Source organism: Hyla sarda, chromosome 2, assembly GCF_029499605.1.
Source record: "Hyla sarda isolate aHylSar1 chromosome 2, aHylSar1.hap1, whole genome shotgun sequence".
NCBI classification, from domain to species: Eukaryota; Metazoa; Chordata; class Amphibia; order Anura; family Hylidae; genus Hyla; species Hyla sarda.
In genome coordinates this window covers 59,831,664-59,856,605 of record NC_079190.1, presented here as the reverse complement: position 1 = coordinate 59,856,605, position 24,942 = coordinate 59,831,664, and the positions used below count along the sequence as shown (strand labels likewise).

The window sequence follows — 24,942 nt, the reverse complement described above, 5'->3', positions numbered from 1 at the left end:
GTGATCATAGGCATGTATCCGGCTCAACTATGTAGACCTATTTTATTAAGCTGCAAACACACAGAGTTTGTGCTGATATCACTTCCAGAGGAATTTTTTGAGTTGTCTGCCACTTTGTTGCTTCAGCTATTACTTTGGTTCACTATAAGTTGACAAGGGAAGGTATAGAAGTTCAGAAAAGTGTAGGATCCTATGCAAGTGCTAGAGGGCCGGTACAGGATGGGTATGCGGAAAGGAGGAGAAAGCCACTGGCTTCAGAAACAGGAGATAATTAAAGGGGTATTCCAGCAGCTTAAAATGTAGCCCTATCTACAGGAGGTGTCTGATCATGAAGGAAGGGGGGCAATCTCTGAGACCTCCGTAGGTCTACAATCTTGTCCCTGACATCCTTGGACACCACTTGGTCTTGGCTATTGTGGAAAGCTTGGAATCTGATTGCGTCTGTGGACAGTTGTCTTTTATACAGGTAACATGCTGAGATTTTAAGCACTCCCTTTAAGAGAGTGCTCCGAATCTCAGCCTGTTACCTGTATAAAAGACATCTGGGAGTCAGAAATCTTGCTGATTGATAAGGGATCAAATATTTCTTTCACGGAGTATAATGCAAACCAATTCATATCTTAAAATGCTATTTTCTGGATTTTTTTCTTTGTTATTCTGTCTCCCAATGTTCAAATAAACCAACCATTAAATTTATATACTGAGTATGGGATCAAATCAGCAAATACTTTTTCTTTCACTGTATATGACCTACTCTATGGATAAAGGATGATCATTCATGGTAGGACACACTGTTGTTTGACATTGCATTGCTTGTAAATTATAAAGGTATGTGGTGTTGCAAGTTGCATAAGATATTTTTCGAACTTATACGAAAAGAAAAATAACAAGCATCTTTAAGTCTGTGACTGGCATGTATTACAGTGGCATACATATTTTTACAGGCACAGAAACACATACTGCTACACTATGCTGTACAGGACTAAGGTAGTGGGACAATTGAATTATATTCAAAATATTTTTTTTTTCAGTGTGTGGGAATTTTTTTTTTTCGATGCAAGAGAAGGCATAGGGAGAAGGAAACGTTGTGTACTATTTAGTATTACAGTTAGGATTCCTGATGTGCCTGGGTATATAGAGGCAGATGTTCAATTGCTTCACCTAGTTAATATGTCAACAGTAGTCCTGCATATGGATTGGCCCTTTGTGTTTTAGTTCCAATAACATAAAAAAACGCCATGCAGCCATATGAGCTAAAAATCATAAAAATCAGAGCCCAGAGCCCCTTAATGACAAGACCTGTTTGCATTTCAGCAGCCTAGACTTTTTTTATTTTAATAACCTGAATGTACAAGGCCTGGTTTTATGCGAGAAAATCTATAGGTTTTAGTGCTTCTTGGGTGTTCACATTGACTACATAATTATATCATTATATTCCTATGCACGAACACTGAAAAAATGTATTTTTGATGTCATTTTTTTTTTAACTGTTCCTATTTCACACTGAATTATTGATTGTGTGAACAGCAGCCCTGGGGTCCTATCCAGCTTCCCATGATTCATTGCATAATGGTTCCCCAGCATGATGTTAGCATAAAACTTTGATCATGTCGCGCACCCGCTCTAAAACGGCATGGGACACCTGAGTAACACTTAAACTACTGCCACTGCAAAAAGGTGTATTTGTATTTATTAAAGGTTTAAAATAGTTGTGAGAAAGTTTGTAAATAAAAAATTGGTGGTCCAACCAGAGCAGTAATGCCAAAACGCATGGATCGAGGAGAAACGGTGGATGTTAAATATCTGGACTTTTCTAAAGCGTTTGATACTGTGCAACACAAAATGTTAGTACATACAATGAGGATGCTGGGACTGGGGGAGGACATTTGTGAATGAAGTAGCAACTGGCTCAGTGATGAGAAGCAGAGGGTGAGTATCAATGGAACTTTAATGTGGATAACTTACTCTTGTTTGGTGACTGTTACAAGTGGGGTACCACAGGGGTCAGTACTGGGTCCACTTCTTTTCAAAATGTTTATTAATGACCTTGTAGAGGGATTGCGAATCAGAATTTCTATATTTGCAGATGATACCAAACTGGGTAGGGTGATTGCCACAGAGGATGATAACATAATATTACAGAGGGATCTGGGGAAGCTGGAGGCTTAGGCACAGACATGGCAAATGAAATTTAATGTGGATAAATGTAAGGTTGTGCATTTGGGCCATAAAAACTAAATTTACAATTATGTGCTAAATAATAAGACACTAGGTCAAACTTCTACCGAAAAAGACTTGGGGGTACTGGTGGACAGTAAACTCTACTTTAGTGATTAGTGCAAGGCAGCAGCTGCCAAGGCTAACAAAGTCATGGGATGTAACAAGAAAGGCATAGAGGCTCGTGACAAGGACATAGTTTTGCCTCTGTATAAATCATAAGTAAGACCACATATGGAGTATCGTGTCCAATTCTGGGCACCTGTATATAAAAAGGACATGGCAGAACTGGAGAGGGTGCAGAGGAGGGTGATAAAGGTAATTAATGGTATGGGAGGATTACAGGACAAAGACAGGTTATCAACCTTGGGGTTATTTAAGTTTAGAGAAAAGACGTCTTGGGGGCGATCTGATTACAATGTACAAATATATGAACAGACAGTACAGAGATCTTTCTAGTGATCTTTTTATATCTAGGCTGGTAACCATGACAAGGGGGCATCCTCTACATCTAGTAGAAAGAAGGTTTCACTGCCATCACAGACAGAGATTCTTTACTATAAGAGAAGTGAGACTATGGGACTCTGCCCCAGGATGTTGTGATGTCTGACTCAATAAACGAGTTCTATGGGGACCTTGATGTTCTTCTAGAGTAATAACATTACAGGCTATGGATACTAGATACATGGGGATAGAATGTTGATCCAGGGATTTATTCTGACAGCCATATTGGAATCGGGAAGGAATTTTTCACTCTGTCATGGGTCAATTAGCATTAGCCTCATGGAGGGTTTTTGCCTTCCTCTGGATCAACACAGTAAGGTTTAGGTTGGACTCAATGGACTGCTGTCTTTTTTCGACCTTACAAACTATGTTACTATGTTACAATCTCTAAGGCCAATGTTTGTCTATAGCTGTTACATGCTGGTATGGGACAGCTGGGGAATCAAACCTGGATGGGTGGGGGAACTGAAGATCTTAATAATGTTTGTTTTTTAGCACCTGCTTTTCTTTTGTAAACTTTTGTAAACCACTTCAATACACAAATGTTTTCATGTGTTTATGAATTCTTTTTTAACTGTTACCAATGGTATAAAGTCCCGAGCCCTCTACCAGGATGAGCTTAAAAGTGTAAGTATTTTTGCTAAACCAACATACTTCCCCCCGTTTTTGGACTGATGTCACTGCTTATGGATGGGTGCTGAAGATAGACAAACAATCTCTGATGTGTTTCGGAACACATGGTTTGTTTCCTCAGGGAGGAAATGTGTGCCAGGGCTTCACCAACTTCTGCTGGATCCTCTACTAGTACTCACACCGTTGTACATTGCAGGGACTTTAGAAATGCTGGAGATAACTTCTTGGCTATTATTCATTTATGTTCTGATATACGAACATGGAGTTTTTAAGACAATTGTTTTTATTACCCAGATATTTGGTTTTTCCCCTGTACGCTGATGATGGTGTTTTTTCTTTTGGACTTGTTATTGGACTAATGGATTAGCTGCAATTTATTTTTTTTCTTGATTTTTTTTTTTTTTTTACTGTGCTGTTGTCTGGATATACTATCATGGTCTTTTAGTTTGTATCTTACATTTGCTCTATTTTTGCATGTGTTATTAAATTTATTGCATGTGGAACCCTATGTTAGTAATACACTGTCTTTTTTTTATTTTTTATTATATGACACGTAGAATACCTTCCTTTTATACAAACAGTGTTGGGCCTGAGCATTGCATATGCTTATTAATCTAAAGAACTCATGTGTTTGAAAAACAAAGCATCTATGCCCTTATGTCTGATGTACATTGACGACAGATTAGTGTCTATTTCCTTTGCATAGTGTAATTGCGGTAAATAATCCCTCATTGTTTCCAACATTCTATTTCATATTCTAATTTGTAATTGTAGCCGGTTGTTGATTAATCCTCCATTAATTGTCCTTATCAAGATCAAGTTTACAAGGACAGAGCAATATTTCATGGACCTGGAACTAGAAAAAAAAAAATCAGCTGTGTAAGGCCCCTTTCACTCAACAGGTATCGTCCTGTTTTTTTTAACTGCCATTATTTTACAATAACGGATGAAAAAAAACAGATGCAATAACTGGTAATAACGGATGATAACTGATGACCATCATCCATTATTTTTAATGTTTTTTTTCTTAAAAAACCTGATGTTGTTCATCCGTTATTAGCAGTTACATCTGTTTTTTTTAATCAGGTTTTTAACCCTTTTTTGTAAAGCTGTACTGAGCATGCTCCGTACAAAAAACGGATGCTAAAAAACTGAAAATAACTGATGATAACTGATGTTTTTTTTGAACATCCAGTTCCCACAGACTTCAATGTTAAATTTTAACATCCGGTTTTTCACCATTTTTTTTTTTTACCGGACCAATAATGTGTGCATTGTCTTTTGTGTCGGCAAAAATAATGGACATTAGTAAAAATGGTCATAGCTGATGCAAAAGGATGGTTCAAAAATCCCATTGACATAAATCGGATTTTTTGTCGGCCGTTTTCAGGACTTTTTGCCGGGAGTAATAACGGAGGTTTTTACACAATGATACATGTAGTGTGAAAGAGGCCTAAAAGGGAACTATTAGAATAATTTTGAGATGAAGATATTGAGATATTGGTGGTAGTACATACATCGCACCATAGGGGGCACCATAGCAAGTAACTAACTGCAAAGTCTGGACACAGGAGCATTTTTTAAAGATTATTTCAATGGAAAAATTGTTTTGTTTTTCCAAAGGTAATGAAAATTAATTACCGAAACACTTAATTAGAGTTTATATCAAGGGACGATCACAAGTTGCGCACCTGCACAATTGTTTTGCTTTTCTTTTATTAAAAAATTTGAGATAGGAAAACTTTTCAACAATAGCCCTAAAACTCATGTATAATGCCATCAAGAGCCCTAAAAACCCTGCATCTAAATATTTTGAGCAAAATTAATGGGGTTGTTCGGAAATCAGTTCTGTCCCATCACTCCAATTTCGCCCCCTGGTTGTCTTGAAAAAATCTTGTTTTTAAACAGAAGGGGGAAGGTGCGTGTCTTAATCATTATGTGTGGGAGGGGTTTTGCCATACGTCATGATTGGGACTAGCACCTGTCCCCTCTCCCGTCTCTCAATAGAAGTCTGAGAGATGCATGATTTCGCAACAAAATAGGTAGGTCTTTTTTTTTTTTTCCAGGACAACTTCTTTAATGTTATGGCAACATGGATTTTTTTTGGCTTTGAAAATTATAAAAAAAAGGTTCTAAAACTATATATTTAAGTAGCAGATGTCTGACAGTATTTATAGGCACACAGAGGTATCAGAAGAAGCATTCAATTTAGAGAGTAGCAACAGGTTTTGAGCCTGGAAAGTACAGAAGCAGGGACTTTTTACAGGTAGTGCTTATATTATCCATTATTTGCCCAAGTGAAGGAAACCCTTTATGCATTGCTTTTTCGCAGCAATTCGTGCATCACAAATACACACTGGAACTTGCAATGGAACAGACTCTGCACAAAAGTAAAACAAAACTCTCTATGCACTCCTTTTTACAACAATTAGTGTACCACAAAACACATGGAGCGAACTTTCTGGATATCTAGCGATGTGGTGCCGGAGGCTTGTGACGTCACGGCCATGCCCCCTTGTGATGTCACCCTTTCTCTCAATGCAAGTCTATGAGAGGGGGCGTGATGGCGGGGGATAAAATGTCTAGGGGCAGAGTACCCCTGTGCACAACGCTTGATCTTCTTTAGTTTAGTTATCTGATATGGGAAACACTAACTTCAATATTTGATTGCATTTTAAAAGCTTTATACAACTATTGAGGCGGTAACTTAGCACTATTTAACAAGTCTATTTTTTGGTACATAATTTTTTGAGATTTACAGTAAACTTTAAAACTGTGACAAGCTTTACATTAATCGGACAAATGTATGTTTTTTATTATAACAATTTTAAATAAGTATTTCAGTAAAATTTTGAATGTTGTACTTACAGATTTGTCAAGTCTTTATAATTTCCAAAGGCCTTATCTGGAAGTGAATGTATCTGGTTTCCTTTGAGAGATCTGAAATAAAAATAAAATAAAAAATATGTCAAACTTTCGAATAAATGTCTAATTTTACCCCATCTTTTGCAAAGACTTTGGACTCCTGCTGGCCTGGCAGAAGTCCAAAATCAGGAAATGCAGTCTGGAGGGTGTGTGTGCAGCCTTAGTCAATAATACACTGAACGGCTCTGGGCTGTGTGTAGCAGAGTGAAGGAGGAAGTTCTCTCTTGTATGGCTTCCGATTAGAGATGAGCACATTTTTTGAAAATTCAATTCAGCCGACTCACCGAATTTTCCGAAAAATTTGGTATTATCCGAATTTTTTTCCGGCAAATTTCTATTTAAAGCGGCTATTTCTGGTCTACAGAGAGTCTCAATAGGAGTGTAGAACACTTTGCCATGCCATAACACGCATAGGGAGTGTGCTGGGATAGAGAAATAATACAGTTATTCAGTATGACTTTATTGATCGTTCAGTCATTACAAGTCATACAGTAAATTACAATCACATAAAGCATGACAGTACAATACACAGCAAAGATTCCCTAAGCTATACATAGCACAGCATGCTACTCTAACACTCTGCTCAATCAAAATAATCTGTGATCAGGGGAGGGGCATGGGCTATTGGGTGGGTCTGGGACATGTGGGAGTGGGTGACTATGTGGGGGTAGGGAGGGGGCGGATCACAGGGCCAAACTATTGAGCTATAACATGGGGGAGGAGAGTGGTCTTCACTCCTTTTCTTCATCGACCGCCGAGCTGTCCAAGATGGAATAGTTCTTCAGCAGGCTCTGAATGAACCTGTGGACGGACATGTTCTCCCTGTTGAGCACGAGGCGGTTCCTGGCAATCCACAGAACGTCCTTAAAAGAGTTCAGTATGACATGCAGATTACTGGCGACGCTATTAGAATCGCTGCCGCAGAGCGTCTAGATGTGGCAGCAGGGTCGGGAGACCATATGACGTCACAATTGAAGATATTAAAGAGATTTTTTTTATTACATTTTAATTTAATTTAATAAAATGTTAATTTATTTACATTTTTTTAAATCCTTTTTTGAGGAGCCATTGGAGAGCAAATCTGGCGAGCATCATCTATTAAGTATATTAAGCCACACACATGTAAATAAACACGGCTGGCACTGTGTACTGTGAAACTGCATATGAAACTGCAAATCTGTCATTTAATCTTTTTTTTTTTTTTTTTTTTTTTTTTAATCGCTCCAACCTGTTTCCTTTGATTCTTGGGGTAATTCCAGAGCTATTATATGACGACGACCATAAGGCCTCAAGATTGAAAAGATTAAAGATATTTTTTAGAATTTAAATTGAAAATTTTGAATAGATTAACAAGTTTAATGTGCCAGCAGCATGAAGAGATCACATGGTGGCACAATGACAGAGCCTGGTAATTGGAATGAGCAAACTTTAAATAATTTTTTGAGGACCCATTGGAGGGCAAATCTGGTGCCAGCTGCCGTGGTAATTATACATTCGGCAGCCATATTCCGGCTCGTCATTTCATTCATTACATTGCAGAGAGATAGGAAGGATATCGTTGTGTGTGTGTTACACAGAAAAGCTTTTTGCAGCAGTGTTTCACCTCCTAGTGATCTCAGACTTCTATTGGACACAGAGCACAACGTTTTTGCACAGAAATGAATTCTTACTGCAGAAATTGACCCCCCCCCCCCCCAGTCACTGCGAACAGCATTGTATTACAGAGAGGGGGAGAGAGCTGTGTGCTGCCTCAGCTGCAGAAACGTTTTCAGAGGAGGGAGAATATTTTTTTTAGGGCAAATCTGTGTCTTTGTTCCACAACAACTGGTCTGCTGGTTATACTAGTCTGTAGACGGTATAATCCATACCGAGCAGTCTATTCCTAATAGTATTTAAGGGATAGTCTTTTTGCAGTTTTGGTTTAGTACACAGTAACCATGTCTGCAGCACTGTTGTGTACTGCTGGTGTTGTGGGCACATTTTTTTAAATTTTTTAGCGTACTGTAGCACATTTTTCTGCCCTCATAAGTGCATACCACATACCTACATCTAAGTGGTGTAAAATATTGTACCTAATAATCTGTCAAGGGCCTACATACAGGGAAAGGACAGCCAAAAGCAATCACTGGCTGGTGTTTTACTTAATTAATTTTTGACGCGTACAGTAGCACATTTTTCTGCCCTTATAAGTGTATACTACATACCTACAGCTAAGTAGTGTACTATTTTGTACCTGCTAATCTGTCAAGGACCAAAATACTGTGAAAGGACAGCCAAAAGTAATCACTGGCTGGTGTTTTACTCCAATACTTTTTTAAGTGTACTGTAGCGCATTTTTTTGCTCTCTTTGTTCCACAACAAATCAACTGCTGGTTATACTAGTCTGTAGACTGTATAAAACATACCCAGCTGTCCATTTCTCATAGTCTGTGAGAGAGTGCAATTTTGGGTTTAGTAAACAGCGACTGTACTGCTAGTGTTGTGCAAAAATACGTATTTTTAAGTGTACGGTATCGCATTTTTCTGCCCTCATAAGTGCATACCACATACCTACATTTAAGTGGTATACTATTTTGTACCTGTTAATCTGTCAGGGGCCTAAATACTGTGAAAGTCCAGACAAAAGTACTCACCGGCTGGTGTTTTTCTCAGATACTTTTTTAAGTGTACTGTAGTGCATTTTTCTGCTCTCATAAGTGCATACCACATACCTACATCGATGTAATTTACTATTTTGTACCTGTTAAACTCTCAAGGGCCTAGATACTGTGAAAGGCCAGGCAAAAGTAAACACTGGCTGGTGTTTAACTCGAATAGGTTTTTTTATGCGTACTGTAGCGTATTTTTCTGCCCTCATAAGTACATACCACATACCTACATCTAAGTAGTGTACTATTTTGTAGCTGTTAATCTGTCAAGGGCCTAGATCAGGGGTATCAAACTCTAATTATCTGGGGGCCACTGGAGGTAGCGGCTGGGTGCAGTTGGGCCGCATGCGCCCCTCACATATAATGCCCCCATCATGCGCCAATCACATAGAATGTCCCCATTATGCGCCCCTCAACATCCACCCCTCATCATCCACCAGCAACAACCCCCACCAGAAGTAGCACCCTCATCATCCACCAGCAACACCCCTCACCAGCAGTAGCACCCCCATCATCCACCAGCAACACCCCAACATTCCTCCTACCCCCTTGTGGAAATAGCATGAGCTGACGGATGATGGGGGTGCTACTGCTGGTGGGGGGGGAGCATTAGGTAGGCAGCAGTTTCCCCACATTAGGAAGGTAGCAGTTTCCCCACATTAGGTAGCATAGTTTCCCACATTAGGTAGCATAGGGGGGGGGGGGGGGTTGGTGGCGGACACATTTGAAGACCAGGGGAGGGGGTGTACTGGTGGCAGCACGGACGCAGATGAAGACCGCCCAGACATACACACACGTAGATGGGCCCCCATCAAGTCTTGTGTGAAGTCTTTTGGCATTTAGCGCTACCTGAAGAAATCACCTGCCCGGCTCCCGGAGCTGCATGTCCCAGTCTTCGGGCGATGCAAATTACACATTCCTGGTGCAGGACGCAAATGGCCCGCGGCTGGGATTTTGAGACCCCTGCCCTAGATACTGTGAAAGGACAGCCAAAAGTACACACCCGATGTTGTTCTAGATAAATACAGTTTTAAGCATAGTGAAGCGTATTGTAATGCCCTCATATACGCACTAAGTATGTCAGGCAGAGAAGTGCCAGGAGTAAGACATTTGGAGGGGGGGGGGTGCTGAGGTGATGAGAGCCACGGGCTGGAACAGGTGGTAGCTTGGCTCATGGCAAACCACTAGCTGGAGGCTGACCAGAATGGGTATTCATAAAATTTCAATAAATTCAAGTAAAATAAAATAAAAATTACATAAAAAAAATCTATTTACTCTCTTCAATTTTGATGTGATGTAGTCTCCCTGCTGCCACATCCAGATGCTCTGTGACAGTGATTCTAATAGCGATGCCTGTAATCTGCATGTCATACTGAATAACAGTATTATTTACCTAACACAGCACACTGCCTATGCGTGTTAGAACAAAGCAAACTGTTCTACACCCCTATTGAGGCTCTCTGTAGGTCAGAAATAGCTGTTTTTAATACAGATTTGTCGCAAATAAATTTGACCCGAAACAAATTTTTTCGGAAAATTCGGCGAATCAGCCGAATCAAATTCTTAAAATGTTTGCTCATATCTCTCTCTCTCTCTCTCTCTCTCTCTCTCTCTCTCTCTCTCTCTATATATATATATATATATATATATATGTATACATATATGTTTGTTTTTATTTTTCCACTGCTTGAAAATGTTTTCTAACTCTCCCCCAAAACTCTTCAACATTAGATTATATTTATTGTCATTATATTTAATACATTTCATCAGATTGAATGGAGGTGATCAATTTAAAACAATGGATAAAGCAGGAGACCATTCATCAATGGCAGAATTGGTTACTCAATCTCATTGTAATACAAGTACACAACCAAATTTGCATTTGAAATATTACTGTGTTACTCATATTTCATCTTTAACTACTGTTTGTTGTGACAGCACTGGGACAAAACAAGACAGAACAAAACTCCAAGGTGCTATGCTAAAAAAATTAATTGACTTATTTAGTAGCAATTAAAGGACATCATAAATGAACAAATGTATAATCTGAGGCTTCTGAGTCCAGTGCAACAATCAGGAACCTCACCTAATATGTGCTATATATGATGCTGCTATTTTCTTGTGTCACCTAGGCATTTCTTAAAGGGGTACTCCAGGGAAAACCTTTTTTCTTTTAAATCAACGGGTGGCAGAAAGTTAAACATATTTGTAAATTACTTCTATTAAAAAATCTTAATCCTTCCAGTACTTATTAGCTGCTGAATGCTACAGAGGAAATTCCTTTCTTTTTGGAACACTGATGACATCACGAACACAGGGCTTTCTGCTGACATCTCTGTCCATTTTAGCAACATTGCATAGCAGCATATGCTAAGGGCAGCATGGTGGCTCAGTGGTTAGCACTGCTGCCTTGCAGTGCTGGGGACTTGGACAACCATAAATAAAGCGTTATTATTATTATTATTATTATAATAATGTCAGCAGAGAGAACTGCGCTCGTGATGTCATCAGAGAGCATTCCAAAAAGAATTTCCTCTGTGGTATTCAGCAGCTAATAAGTACAGGAAGGATTAAGATTTTTTAATAGAAGTAATTCACAAACATGTTTAACTTTCTGCCACCAGTTGATTTAAAAGAAAAAAGGTTTTCCCCGGAGTACCCCTTTAAGGGAGTACTCCACTGCTAGACATTTTATCCCCATACAAAGGACAGGGGATAAGATGTCTGATCGCGGGGGTCCCACTGCTGGGGTCCCTGTGATTTCCAGCAGCACCCGGCATTCTAAACAAATGTGGGGTTCCTGCATCAGTGGTCGTGACATCACAGCCACACCCCTCGTAACGTCACTCTATGCCCCCTCCATTCATGAATATGGGAGGGGGCGTGTTGGCTGACACGACTCCTCCCATAGACTTGAATAGAGAAGGCATGACATCACGTCACGAGGGGGTGTGGTTGTGACATCATGATCACGGCCTCTGGCTCCGAGCGTTATGAATAAAATTTTCAGAGCGCTGGAGCACCAGAGTACCTCTTTAAGGGTGTATTTTCATTTTATGAAGCTATTTTCTATCTATAGAATATGAGATAACAAGCTGATCAGTGAGAGTCTGACTGCTGGGACCCCCACTAATCCCTAGAACAGGCAGTGACATAGAGAATGAATGGAGAACTGGCCTCTCAAGCGTGGTGCACAGCAACACACCATTCATTCCAGGGTCCATTTTGTCCCCATTCTTAGGATCAATGGCTTAAAAACAACATAGTTTAAAGGGAATCTGTTTGCTGCTAAGAGCCACAGACACTGGTGGATATGTATTAGGGTACTGTATCTAATTGTGTCTGCAACTCTTAGAAGCAAATAGAACTGACAGATTCCCAATAAGACTAAATTCACACTGCCTTGTTCTCACCCGTTCTATTTTTTGTGCCAAATGGACCCAGAACGGGTTGGAGCACAACTGAGACTGCTGGATCCCATTGACTTTAATGGGGTACGACAGACTGGCCGACAGAGCTCCCTTTACCAGAGCACAATGGCAGCACGAATGAGCCCTAAGGTGGGCATTCATGAGAAAAAAAAATGTGCCACAAGCTAATTTAAGCATGGATATATTATCTCCTAGACACATAAGAGTGTCTGAGGAGGAACTACTAGTCCTACTTATACAGGTTTCAGTGCATCTATCTGGGTGTACCTGTAAACATTTTGGCTCTCTATTCTGCTAATATGTTGGTGCAAAAAAAAAAAAAAACAGAGCCAAAGTTCATCTATAAGTATATTTACTTTTGAGTTTATTGCATTATCTGCAATGCAATTTGCAGTTCTATTAGCTGATGTTTGATGTGTGTAATTCTAGGAGGAAAACAGTGCTTAAACAGCATCTGTACCAAACCATATTAACCAGAGTTCTGCTCTATATTGTGCACTAAAATAAACTACATAAATATACAAATATCTTTCCTCCATAAAGAGAAGTACACCCTCTAGGCAAATGGCTCACTCCAGAAGTCTTGCAATATGGCTACCCAGTGTTACCCATCTGTGCTGAGCTTCCTGGACACACGGCTGGAAACTATTTTATTAGGTGAGATACTCTGCACACGGCCTTAGAGGAATCGTGCATTTCCTCAGAATAATTGAAACATTAGAAACAAGGCTGGTATGATATTCTTGTCTAAAAAGAATAAAGATGTTTTTGTGAAGTCATTTATAGTAAGGCCCCTTTCACACTGCCGTTGCTCCCCGTCAAGATCGGCCGTCAAAAGTCTCTATTCTTTTTTTTTCTCACTTTAATGGCCGTTCTCATGACAGGGACCAGCGGGCAACAACACGTCCCGGCGACTCCCATTTACTATTATGGGGGCCACAGGGCGCCGTTATGAATAGCGGGAGAAAAAGATGGCACAAGCGGTTATTTATCTCCGACTTGTTCCCTGATAAGCCCGTAGTATTAATCAGGAGAAACGTGTTGGATAAAGGAGTGAATCAATTTTTTAACACCTTTTTGTATGATTTTTATATTGTTTTAAATATTACACTACTATTTGTATCCTCTACTATTTGTATCCTCTACCCCATTCCACACTATAGAGTAGGGAGGGATAGTTCAGGATTGTCACCTGTACCCAACCTCACCTTCCATTTTTATGTTCTAGGTCCATACAGACCTCTTCACTTTTTGATTACAATTGTGTACATTATTTTATCATTTGTCTAAGTAAAGGTTAAGTTTCATGACATGTAATCACGCCTTATTGGTATTTTTTCTTTGTTGTGATCTAAACGGAATTCTGCTAGAATCGCAGCAGAATTTCTGTGCAATTGCGGTGGAATTTCTGTGTTCTCAGAACACAGAATTTTGTAAAAATTCAACCTCAATTAATTTCAATGGGAGTTCGCAGAGGAATTCTGCAAGACATAAGACTGGTCTTGTATTTTTGTGGAATGTGGAAAGTAGAATTTCCACAGCAGAATGACGACCACAGAAATTTGGCTGTCTGAATGGGACTGCGGAATCCCAATTACATCAATAGCCATTAAATTATGATGGAATTTCTGCCATGTGAAAGTAAAAAGGCAGTGAGGAACTTGACCTGAAGTCCTGAAGTCTGCTTGCCTCTCCTGGGATGATTGAGGTAGCACATTCGTTTTGTTGAGTGACCGGTATTATACCCTTCATGACCCAGCTAGTTTTGGCCTTCATGACCCAGTCCATTTTTTCAAATCTGACTTGTGTCTCTTTAACTCCTTAACGACGCAGGACATATATTTACGTCCTGCGCCGCCTCCCGCGATATAACTCGGGGACAAACAGTGACCCCACGACATATCGGGTTGGTCCTGGTGGCCATCATGTTTAGTTGTACAACTAAACAGCTCCTTTACAAAAAAAAATAATAATTTGTTTTTACTTGTGAAGCATGCATGTGGGCACAGCATCGGCAGCTCGGTACGGGTAAGGGACATGGGAGGAAAGTGGACAGGTAAGGAACACTGGAGACTTCTAGCAGAGCAGTGTGTGTGTCCAGATCCCCATGATCGGGACACACACACCACTGCTCAGGATTTTTATGTGCGAAACGCTGCCATCAGCTAGTCAGATTTGTCTAGCTGATAGGAGCAATCGCTGTGAGGGGGTGAAACGAAACCCCCCCCTAGGTCCCGAGGCAAGATGGCTATTAGTGATACTCACCATCTTACCGGGCTCGGCAGCATGACGTACATGTATGTCATGGGTTGGGAAGGGGTTAAAGGGGTACTCCGGTGGAAAACTTTTTTTTTTTTAAATCAACTGTTGCCAGAAAGTTAAACAGATTTGTAAATTACTTCTATTAAAAAAAATCTTAATCCTTCCAGTACTTATTAGCGGCTGTATACTACACGACCACAGTGGTCACGACCACAGTGCTCTCTGCTGACACCTCTGTCCATGTCAGGAACTGTCCAGAGAAGGAGAAAATCCCCATAGCAAACATATGCTGCTCTGGACAGTTTCTAAAATGGACAGAGGTGTCAGCAGAGAGCACTGTGGTCGTGACAGAAAATAAATCCAAAAAGAAAAGAATTTCCTCTGCAGTATAAAGCCGCTAATAAGTACTAGAAGGATTAAGATTTTTTAATAGAAGTAATTTGCAAATCTGTTTCACTTTCTGGCATCAGTTGATTTAAAAAATAGTACAGTTCGGACAAGGGAATGTGTGTTAGTGGAATCCATTTTGGTGTCACAGATGACTAAAAGGTTGGTATTGTAACATTATTTTGACACCTATCGCAGACAGAGCAATAAGAGAGGTTCCTTCCTATATATATATATATATATATATATATATATGTGTGTGTGTTTGTATATAAAATTAGTTTTATGGCAATAAAAGCAAAATAGGATCAATGGAAAGAAGATTATGTGATTATTTTGCTTTTGTGCATTCTCTGTGTTTAGTTTTCCTTTAATGTCAATTTAGTAAGAGAACATTTTGTCTTGCTTTGCTTATATGAGTCCCATGGCTTAATATTTTTGTGTTTGTTTAGCAAATTAATGAATGTCCTTTCAGAGCCATGGTCAGAAATTGTGACACAATAATGGGAACACCAGAAGAGAGTTTCTAAGCAGCAATTGTGATGAAAAGGTTGATTTCATCCCACAAGAACAATTAAATCCATGGAAGAGGAGCCGTCACCATCCAACAAAAATTTTTCCCATACAATATTATGTTTGTTCTTCTTGCATCCATTTCTATTTCTGTAACTCTGCCCAATAGATACATTGGATTTGTTTGCTAACACATGAGCTAATTGACAACTTAGTGGTCCTAGCCACCTTGTTAACTGGACATCAACTTCCTATGCACTGACACTGTCCAATGAGAGATTACAATGCCAGAGGAACATGAGTAGTAAGATCCCCAGAAATACAGTGGGGATCAAGAGTTTGGGCACCACAGGTAAAAATTTGTATTAATGTGCATAAAGAAGCCAAGGAAAGATGCAAAAATCTCCAAAAGGCATCAAATTACAGATTAGACATTCTTATAATATGTCAACAAAAGTTAGATTTTATTTCCATTATTTACACTTTTAAAATAACAGAAACAAAAAAATGGCGTCTGAAAAAGTTTGGACACCCTGCAGAGTAAATATCTTGTACTGCCCCCTTTGGCAAGTATCACAGCTTGTAAATGTTTTTTGTAGCCAGCCAAGATTCTTTCAATTCTTGTTTGAGGTATCTTTGCCCATTCTTTCTTACAAAAGTCTTCCAGTTCTTTGAGATTTATGGACTGTCTGTCACGCACTGCTATTTTAAGGTCTATCCATGGATTTTCAATTATGTTGAGGTCAGGAGATTGTGAAGGCCATGGCAAAACCTTCAGTTTACACCTCTTGATGTAATCCCCAGTTGGATTTTGAGGTGTGTTTAGGATCATTATCCATTTGTAGAAGCCATCCTCTCTTTAACTTCAGCATTTTCACAGATGGCATCAAGTTAGCATCCAAAATTTTCTGACATTTTATTAAATCTATTTTTCCTTCTACTTGTGAGATGTTCCCTGTGCCACTGGCTGCAATATAACCCCAAAGCATGATTGATCCACCACCATGCTTAACTGCTTAACATGTTATTTTCATTAAATTCTGTCCCCCTTCTTCTCCAAACGTACCTTTGCTCATTCTGGCCAAAAAGTTAAATTTTAACCTCATCGGTCCACAGAACTTGTTTCCAAAATGCATCAGGCTTGTCTATATGTTCATTTGCAAAGTTCAAACGCTGATTTTTGGGGTGAAGATGTAGAAGAGGTTTTCTTCTGATGACTCTTCCATGAAGACCATATTTGTACAAGTATCGCTTTATAGTGGAATAGTGTACCACAACTCCAGTGTCTGCCAGATCTTTCTAGAGGGATTGTGCAGTCAAACGTGGGTTTTGAATTGTTTTTCTCACAATCCTGCAAGCTGTTCTGTCTGATATTTTTCTTGGTCTTCCAGATCTTGCTTTAACTTCCACTGTTCCTGATGACTGACATTTCTTAATTACATTCCGAACAGAGGATATTGACATCTGAAAACGTTTTGCTATCTTCTTATAGCCTTTGTGAGCGTCAACTATTTTCAGTTTCAGATTTCTAGACAACTGCTTAGAAGAACCAATGGTGCTGATTGTTGGGGCAAGGTCTGATGAGTCTGGGCATTTAAAACCTTTGAGATTGACATCACCTGGTCTTCCCAGAAGATGATTGAGAACAATCCATGACACTGGCAGGTCTCAGCTTTGCAAAGGGGGTAGTGCATGCTATAAATTCTGCAGGGTACCCAAACTTTTGCAGACGCCATTTTTTTGTTTTCTGTTATTTTGAAAGTGTAAATGATGGAAATAAAATCTAACTTTTGTTGACATATTATAAGAATGTCTAATCTGTAATTTGATGCCTTTTGGAGATTTTTACATCTTTTCTTGGCTTCTTTATGCACGTTAATACAAATTTTGAACTGGGGTGCCCAAACTTTTGATCCCCACTGTATGTAAGATATCATGTGACCTAATTCCCCTGTCTTTGCACAAAGAGAACAGTAGGTCCTTACCAGCAGGTAAAAGAGGGAATCCAAGAGCCTGGCATCATGCTGGAATCTTGGGTAGGGGTGGGGGGAGGATTTGGTAACTACCTTCCTGGCTACCTACTTGACTACCTGCTTTCCTACGTAGCTACATGCCTACCTACATAGCTACCTGGCAACCTACCTACCTACTTACCTTCCTAGTTACTTGCCTATCTAACTACATAGCCACCTACTTACCTATCTGGCTACCTACTTAGCTACATATTTGGCTACCCACCTACTACCTACCTACATAGCCAGCCAGCTAGCTTCACAGACAGCTACAGATCTGCCTGGCTACCTAACTGGTTAGCTACTTTTCTTGCTATGTACCTGCCTAGCTAGCTAGTTACCGACCAATGTATTTATCTACTTGGGCGGGTGGGGGGCTGGGGGGGGGGGGCGGGGGGTCCATCGATCTACCTATCAAAGAATGTATTTACCTATTGGAGTAGGGCTACCTACCTAAGGACATATGTGCCTGTGGGATGGATTTCCTAATAAGGGATCTAACTAACTACTGTGGGACATACCTACCTATGGGGAACTTCCTGCCTACTGTGGGGGCTATGCCTACTTAAAAAAAAAAAAAAAGTAAAATGCAGAGTCTAAGATGTTTGTCCTGCAAATGTTGAAGAGAAATGTTTTGGCTGGGGGTCACATGATTTAACTGTTCATATATTACTGTGTGCTGTGAGTTTTTTTTTAGGGTGTTGCCGCACGCTTGCCAGGGGCACTAGATACGCCTCTGTGTGTAGGATGTGATGACGTTTTCCTGCAGTTTTCCTCTAGCTGTGGATTGATGGTCACTCTATACCATTGTTCTCTTCTTCTTCTCTGTATTGGAGGAGCTGGCTTCTGGGTACCCGGGTGGCTCTGCTGCATTGATCACTTGGAGTAGGACGGGAGCCCTGATTCATAAACATCCTTTATGATAGTCTAAGTGTTCATTTGCTGATTCTTTGATACTCTGTTATACCATGGCAGATAATGTGACCTTGGTTACCAAAGCTTGTAGTTTAACATAATTTTTGTTATATTTCACCATCAAAGGATATCATAACTGCGCTCTTATTTTGCTTGTCTTGCTGAGAGCAATAAAAACACACTAACACTAAACCTTTTTTCTTCTGACTGCAAAAAATTTAGTTATATTGACATACTGATGTATTTCTTACATAAACCAAAACAAATTCTCTCCTAGTTTTCAACTTGGTAAAATGTTTCTCCCACATCAGCAAAAAACTAATGTTACCAGTCTATTCATAATTTACCAGTGCAGATTATTTTTAACCCCTTGAAGATGCAGTAATTTCTAATTTTTACACTTTAGTTTTCTTTCCTCCAAATCTTCTAATAATTATAATAATTACATGTTTTCAGTTTACTTGGCCATCTATCTACCAACATTCCCACATACCTAGCTACCTACCTACCTTCATTGCTACCTACTTACCTACCATGCTGCCTAGCTAGCTACCAATATTCATAATTTACCAGTGCAGATTATTTTTACTCTCTTGAAGATGCCAACATTTTTCATTTTTACACTTTGTTTTTTTCTCTCCAAATTTTCTAATAATCGTAATGGGGTGGCCCAGTATGGGAGTTGTTACCCTGTACCCTTGCTGCCCTGTCAGGCAGCCTCCCTGCAGTGTCCCCTGGGCCCCCTGTTCTACTGTAGAACTGTAGTCTGTTCTACTGTAATTATGGGTTTGAACCCAAGGCCCCAGCGCTGCAAGGCAGCAGTGCTAACCTCTGAGCCACCATGCTACCCTTAGCATACATCTAATATCCACGGTTGCTAAAATGGACAGAGATGTCAGCAGAGAGTACCAGAAAAATTAGGCGTGTACACATGCCTGAAAAATTTGGTATTGTTGCAGCCGCAGCTGTAGCAGCGGCCATAAAAATTGCAGCACCATAACAAGTGCAGCAGCAGAGGCCAGAAAAATTAGGCATGTACACATGGATGAAAAATTGGGTATTGTCGCAGCCGCATCTGTAGCAGCAGCCAGAAAAATTGCAGTACCACAAAAAGTGCAGCAGCAGAGGCCATAAAAATTAGGCATGTACACCTGGCTGGAAAATTTGGTATTGTCGCAGCTATAGCAGCGGCCATAAAAATTGCAGCACCATAACAAGTGCAGCAGCAGAGGCCAGAAAAATTAGGTATGTACACATGGATGAAAAATTGGGTATTGTCGCAGCCGCAGCTGTAGCAGCGGCTATAAAGTTTGCAGCACCATAACAAGTGCAGCAGCAGAGTCCCGAAAAATTAGGCATGTACACCTGCGTGGAAAATTTGGTATTGTAGCAGCGGCCAGAAAAATTTCTGTTTGTTTCGCCAGGCAGAAAGTGCCCTAAAACATTGCGGCTTGAACCCTAGTTGGTGGCGGATAAGTCACGCAAGTCATCCGGCATTCAGAGTTCAAATACAGCAGCGTGTGGACCATTTTTAGCCCAAGGCAGCTCATCTGATCAGGCCTTGTTCAGTCAAATGTATCGCCCAGTGTCAGTCCCTTCGGGATCCATCCCTCATTCATCTTAAGAAAGGTGAGGTAATCCAGACTTTTTTGACCAAGGCGACTCCTCTTCTCAGTGACAATACCTCCTGCTGCACTGAAGGTCCTTTCTGACAGGACACTTGAAGCGGGACAGGCCAGAAGTTCGAGCGCAAATTGGGATAGCTCAGGCCACAGGTCAAGCCGACACACCCAGTAGTCGAGGGGTTCATCGCTCCTCAGAGTGTCGATATCTGCGGTTAAGGCCAGGTAGTCTGCTACCTGTCGGTCAAGTCGTTGTCTGATGGTGGACCCCGAAGGGCTGTGGCGATGCGTGGGACTTAAAAAGCTCCGCATGTCCTCCTTCAACAGCATGTCTGTACAGCATTCTGTCCTTGCCGGCGTGTTCATGGGAGGAGGAGGAGGATTACTTTCACCTCTTCCCCTGTTAGATCCCTGTTGTGCTGTGACATGACCCTTATACGCTGTGTACAGCATACTTCTTATTTTTTTTTTGGACCTGCTGAATCCTTTCTGCCTTGCTGTAATGCGGTAACATGTCAGGCACTTTATGTTTATACCGGGGGTCTAGTAGCCTGGACACCCAGTACAGGTCATTCTCCTTCATCCTTTTTGTACGAGGGTCCCTCAACAGGCACGACATCATGAAAGACCCCATTTGCACAAGGACAGATGCCGAGCTACTCATGTCCCGTTCCTCGTCCTCAGTGATGTCAGGGAAGGTATAATCTTCTTCCCCCCAGCCACGTACAGCACCACGGGAACCAGATAGGGGACAAGGAGCACCCTGGGATGCCTGCTGTGGTTGGTCTTCCTCCTCCTCTTCAAAGCCACATTCCTCTGACTCCTCTACCTCACAATCCTCTTCCAGCGTTGCCGAAGGTCCAGCAAGCGATGCTGATAAGGCTGTGTCTGGTGGTGATGGTGTCCACAACTCTTCCTCTTCACGCTCGTCTACTGCCTGATCCAGCACTCTTCGCAGGGTATGCTCCAGGAAGAAAACAAACGGTATGATGTCGCTGATGGTGCCTTCGGTGCGACTGACCAGGTTTGTAATCTCCTCAAAAGGACGCATGAGCCTACAGGCATTGTGCATGAGCCTTCAGTAACTTGGCAAAAAAAATTCCCAGCTCCGCAGATGATGTCCTAGCACCCCGGTCATACAAATATTCGTTGACGTCTTTTTCTTGTTGGAGCAGGAGGTCGAACATTAGGAGTGTTGAATTCCAACGTGTCGGGCTGTCGCAAATCAAGCACCTCACTGGCATGTTGTTTCGCCACTGGATATCTGACAAGTGCGCCATGGCCGTGTAGGAACGCCTGAAATGGCCACACACCTTCCTGGACTGCTTCATAACATCCTGTAAGCCTGGGTACTTGAGCACAAAGAGTTGTACAATCAGATTACACACATGTGCCATGCATGGCACATGTGTCAACTTGCCCAACCTCAATGCCGCCAACAAATTTGTCCAGTTGTCACAAACCACCTTGCCGATCTCCAGTTGGTGCAGAGGCAAGTCAACCCCAAGATGGCGTGACACTGCCGTATCCGGGATGTGGAATAACACCTGGGGAGCTGGGGGGGGAGGGGGTGCCGGTGGTGTGGAGCAAGACGCAGCAGTGGAAGAAGACTCGGCCGAGGATGTTATGGAAGAGGATGGAGTAGGAGGAGTAGAGGAGGTGGCAGCAGGCCTGCCTGCAAGTCGTGGAGGTGTCACCAACTCCTCTGCAGAGCCACGCATTCCATGCTTGGCAGCTGTCACAAGGTTTACCCAATGCGCAGTGTAGGTGATATACCTGCCCTGACCATGCTTTGCAGACCAGGTATCAGTGGTGAGATGGACCCTTGCCCATACACTGTGTGCCAGACATGCCATAATTTCCTTTTGCACAATGGAGTAAAGGTTGGGGATTGCCTTTTGTGCAAAAAAAATTCGTCCGGGTACCTTCCTGTGTCCCAATGCCTAAATTTTTTTTAAAGGCCTCAGACTCCACCAGCTTGTATGGTAAAAGCTGGCGTGCTAGCAGTTCCGACAAGCCAGCTAACATCATCATCACACCGTACGTCCATGTGTGTAATGCTGCCTGACTGAGAAATATCCCTGTTAACTACATCCTCTGGCAATAATGGTTGCGCATCACTCATGTCTTCAAACTGATGTGTAAATAACTCCTCTGACAGATCAAGTAAAGCTGCTGCGGTGCTAGTGTTGGTGGTGGCGGCAGGCGGGCAAGTGGTAGCATGAGAGGTACCCGAAGCTAAGCAAGAGGTGGAGAAGGACGGTGCGTCAAGGTTCCGTAGCAGATTGGGTGTCTTGTGATAGCCAGTCAACTAAGTCCTCAGAACTTTGGGGGTTCAGGGTACATGGCCTCTGAACACTGGCCATTCTAGGGCCAAAGGGAAACCCAGCACCACGATGGCCCCTGCGGGGTGGCCTTCCTCTGCCTGTCATTTTTTTGGTTCAATTTGCACAAGCTTCACCTCAAATGTGATTTGCACTAGGGTGACACAATTTGCCCTGCAGGCAAAAAAACTGGCAACTGTGACGTGAACTGACAGTGACGACTGGTTTTATTTAACAGCCAAAAAAGTATTTTTTTTATTTTTATTTGCACAACTATCACACCTAATGTGATTTGCACTAGGGTGACACATTTTGCCCTGCAGGCAAAAAAAATGGCAACTGTGACGTGAACTGACAGTGACGACTGATTTTATTTAGCAGACAAAAAAGTTTATTTTTAATTTTTTTTATTAATTTGCACAACTTTCACACATAATGTGATTTGCACTAGGATGAAACAATTTGCCCTGCAGGCAAAAAAATTGGCAACTGTGACGTGAACTGACAGTGACGACTGATTTTATTTAACAGCCAAAAAAGGTATATATATTTTTTTTAATTTGCACAACTGTCACACCTAATGTGATTTGCACTAGGGTGACACAATTTGCCCTGCAGGCAAAAAAAATGGCAACTGTGACGTGAACTGACAGTGACGACTGATATTATTTAACAGCCAAAAAAGGTATTTTTTTTTAATTTGCACAACTGTCACACCTAATGTTATTTGCACTAGTGTGACAATGAGCAAAAAAGCTTGCCAGCGGAGTTCCCCTTTTAAGCAGTGGTCCCCAACCAGGGTGCTTCCAGCTGTTGCAAAACACACGGACTGATATGTTTCAGCCCTTTGAATACTGTAGTAGTTAGTTGCTTTAAAGTTAAAAAGCTTGCCAGCGCAGTTCCCCTTTTATGCAGTGGTCCCCAACCAGGGTGCCTCCAGCTGTTGCAAAACACACGGACTGATATACTTCAGCCCTTTGAATACTGTAGTAGATAGTTGCTTGAAGGAACTTAAGTTTGATTCTGGAGTACTCCTTTTAACCAGAGGTTCCCTCCCAACCAGGGTGCCTTCAGCTGTTGCAAGACGCACTGACTGATATCTTTCAGCCCTTTGAATACTGTAGTAGTTAGTTGCTTGAAGGAACTTAAGTTTGATTCTGGAGTACCCCTTTTAACCAGCGGTTCCCTCCCAACCAGGACTGATATCTTTCAGCCCTAAAAAGGGCTTTTTTGGGTGCTGTCCTTAAAGCAGATGTTACACTAGTGCTTTAGAAGTAAACCGGACCCTGAACACACCACCTAGCAGCAACCTAGCTATTGCTTTCCCTATACAGCAGGAGCAGCTTCTCTGACCCTCCACTTCCTAAGCCTGCAGCATGCTGAATGAGGCTAAAATGGCGTCCGTGCAAGAGGTAGAGGGTCTGGAAGGGAGGGACTGCTGCTGATTGGCTGTAATGTGTCTGCTGACTCTGACTCACAGGGTCAAAGTTTACTGCAATGTTAAAGTATAGGGGGCGGATTGAACTTCACATATGTTCGCCCGGCAATGCCAACGCGAACATGCTAAATTCGCCGGGAACTGTTCGCCGGCGAACAATTCGCGACATCTCTATCCATAACTTGGCATTGAAGTCATTATTGCCTCCATGCCTAGCCCAGGATCCAGCGGTATACCTTCGGGTGGTATTGAGGATAAACCACGCCCTGGTGTCACGAATACAAGGGGTTAATGCCATCTGCCCCTGGGGTAATTCCATCTGCCCTGCATTTCATACCCCATACCACAATTTTTGGCATCCTATGAACAGGATATGGGTGGGTGCCTTATGCGACAAGTCCTCCCCCAGTCTGAACTGTGTCCAGTATTGTCAGAAAATCGCAAGGCGATGCAAATAAAATTTGTGCCAGAAAGTGTACGGGACTCTGTCAGTGGAAAGTGTTTTGCCCGAGGTGCTTGTGAAATAGAGAGGGAGGTGAAGAAAGGACTTTTATTTTCCATTGTGAACTGCAGAGAGTGGGTACCTGAAAGGGTTAACTTGGTCAGGTGTCCCCCGCACGCCCAAGCGGTCGCAGCTCTGCCCAGTCAGTCCCCAGTGGTGACGCCTCTTCAGTACAGCGAGGAGGAACCAAAGAGCTGCCCTGTGTTGCACAGGGGAAGATTTTGCCGACTGGACCAAAATCGGAAGTTCCCTGGGCACAGCCATATTGAAAGCTCCGGCTGCTGCACTCGTCTCTGCTGTTATTTGTCAAGCACCCGCTGCAGCGCAGGCTCTGCAAACACCAACAATTGTCAGTATTAAGTCTCAGTATTCAGCCGTTAGTGCCTGCAAGTCTGGTCGCAAGTCTATTCACAACTGGGTGCCTGCAAGATAGAGGGGGAGCATCCATTACAGTACCCCCATTAGTCAAGTTAAAGCCGCTGCAGCGCTTGAGCAAGCATCTTAACCCCTTAAGGACCAGGCCATTTTACACCTTAGGACCAGAGCGTTTTTTGCATATCTGACCACTGTCACTTTAACCCCTTAAGGACGCAGGACGTAAATGTACGT

At 41.7% G+C, this 24,942-nt stretch overlaps 1 protein-coding gene across 5 annotated transcripts in view; it reads right to left on the bottom strand.

The window, feature by feature from the left end:
- The window catches only part of RXFP2 (relaxin family peptide receptor 2), a 430,781-nt gene that overhangs the window by 81,878 nt on the left and 323,961 nt on the right, over nt 1-24,942 (bottom strand). For all 5 annotated transcript variants that reach the window (XM_056561880.1, XM_056561884.1, XM_056561881.1 and 2 more), the window contains one exon: nt 6,223-6,294. In XM_056561880.1, the coding sequence (XP_056417855.1) occupies nt 6,223-6,294 (72 nt within the window). The remainder of the gene's footprint in view (nt 1-6,222; nt 6,295-24,942) is intronic.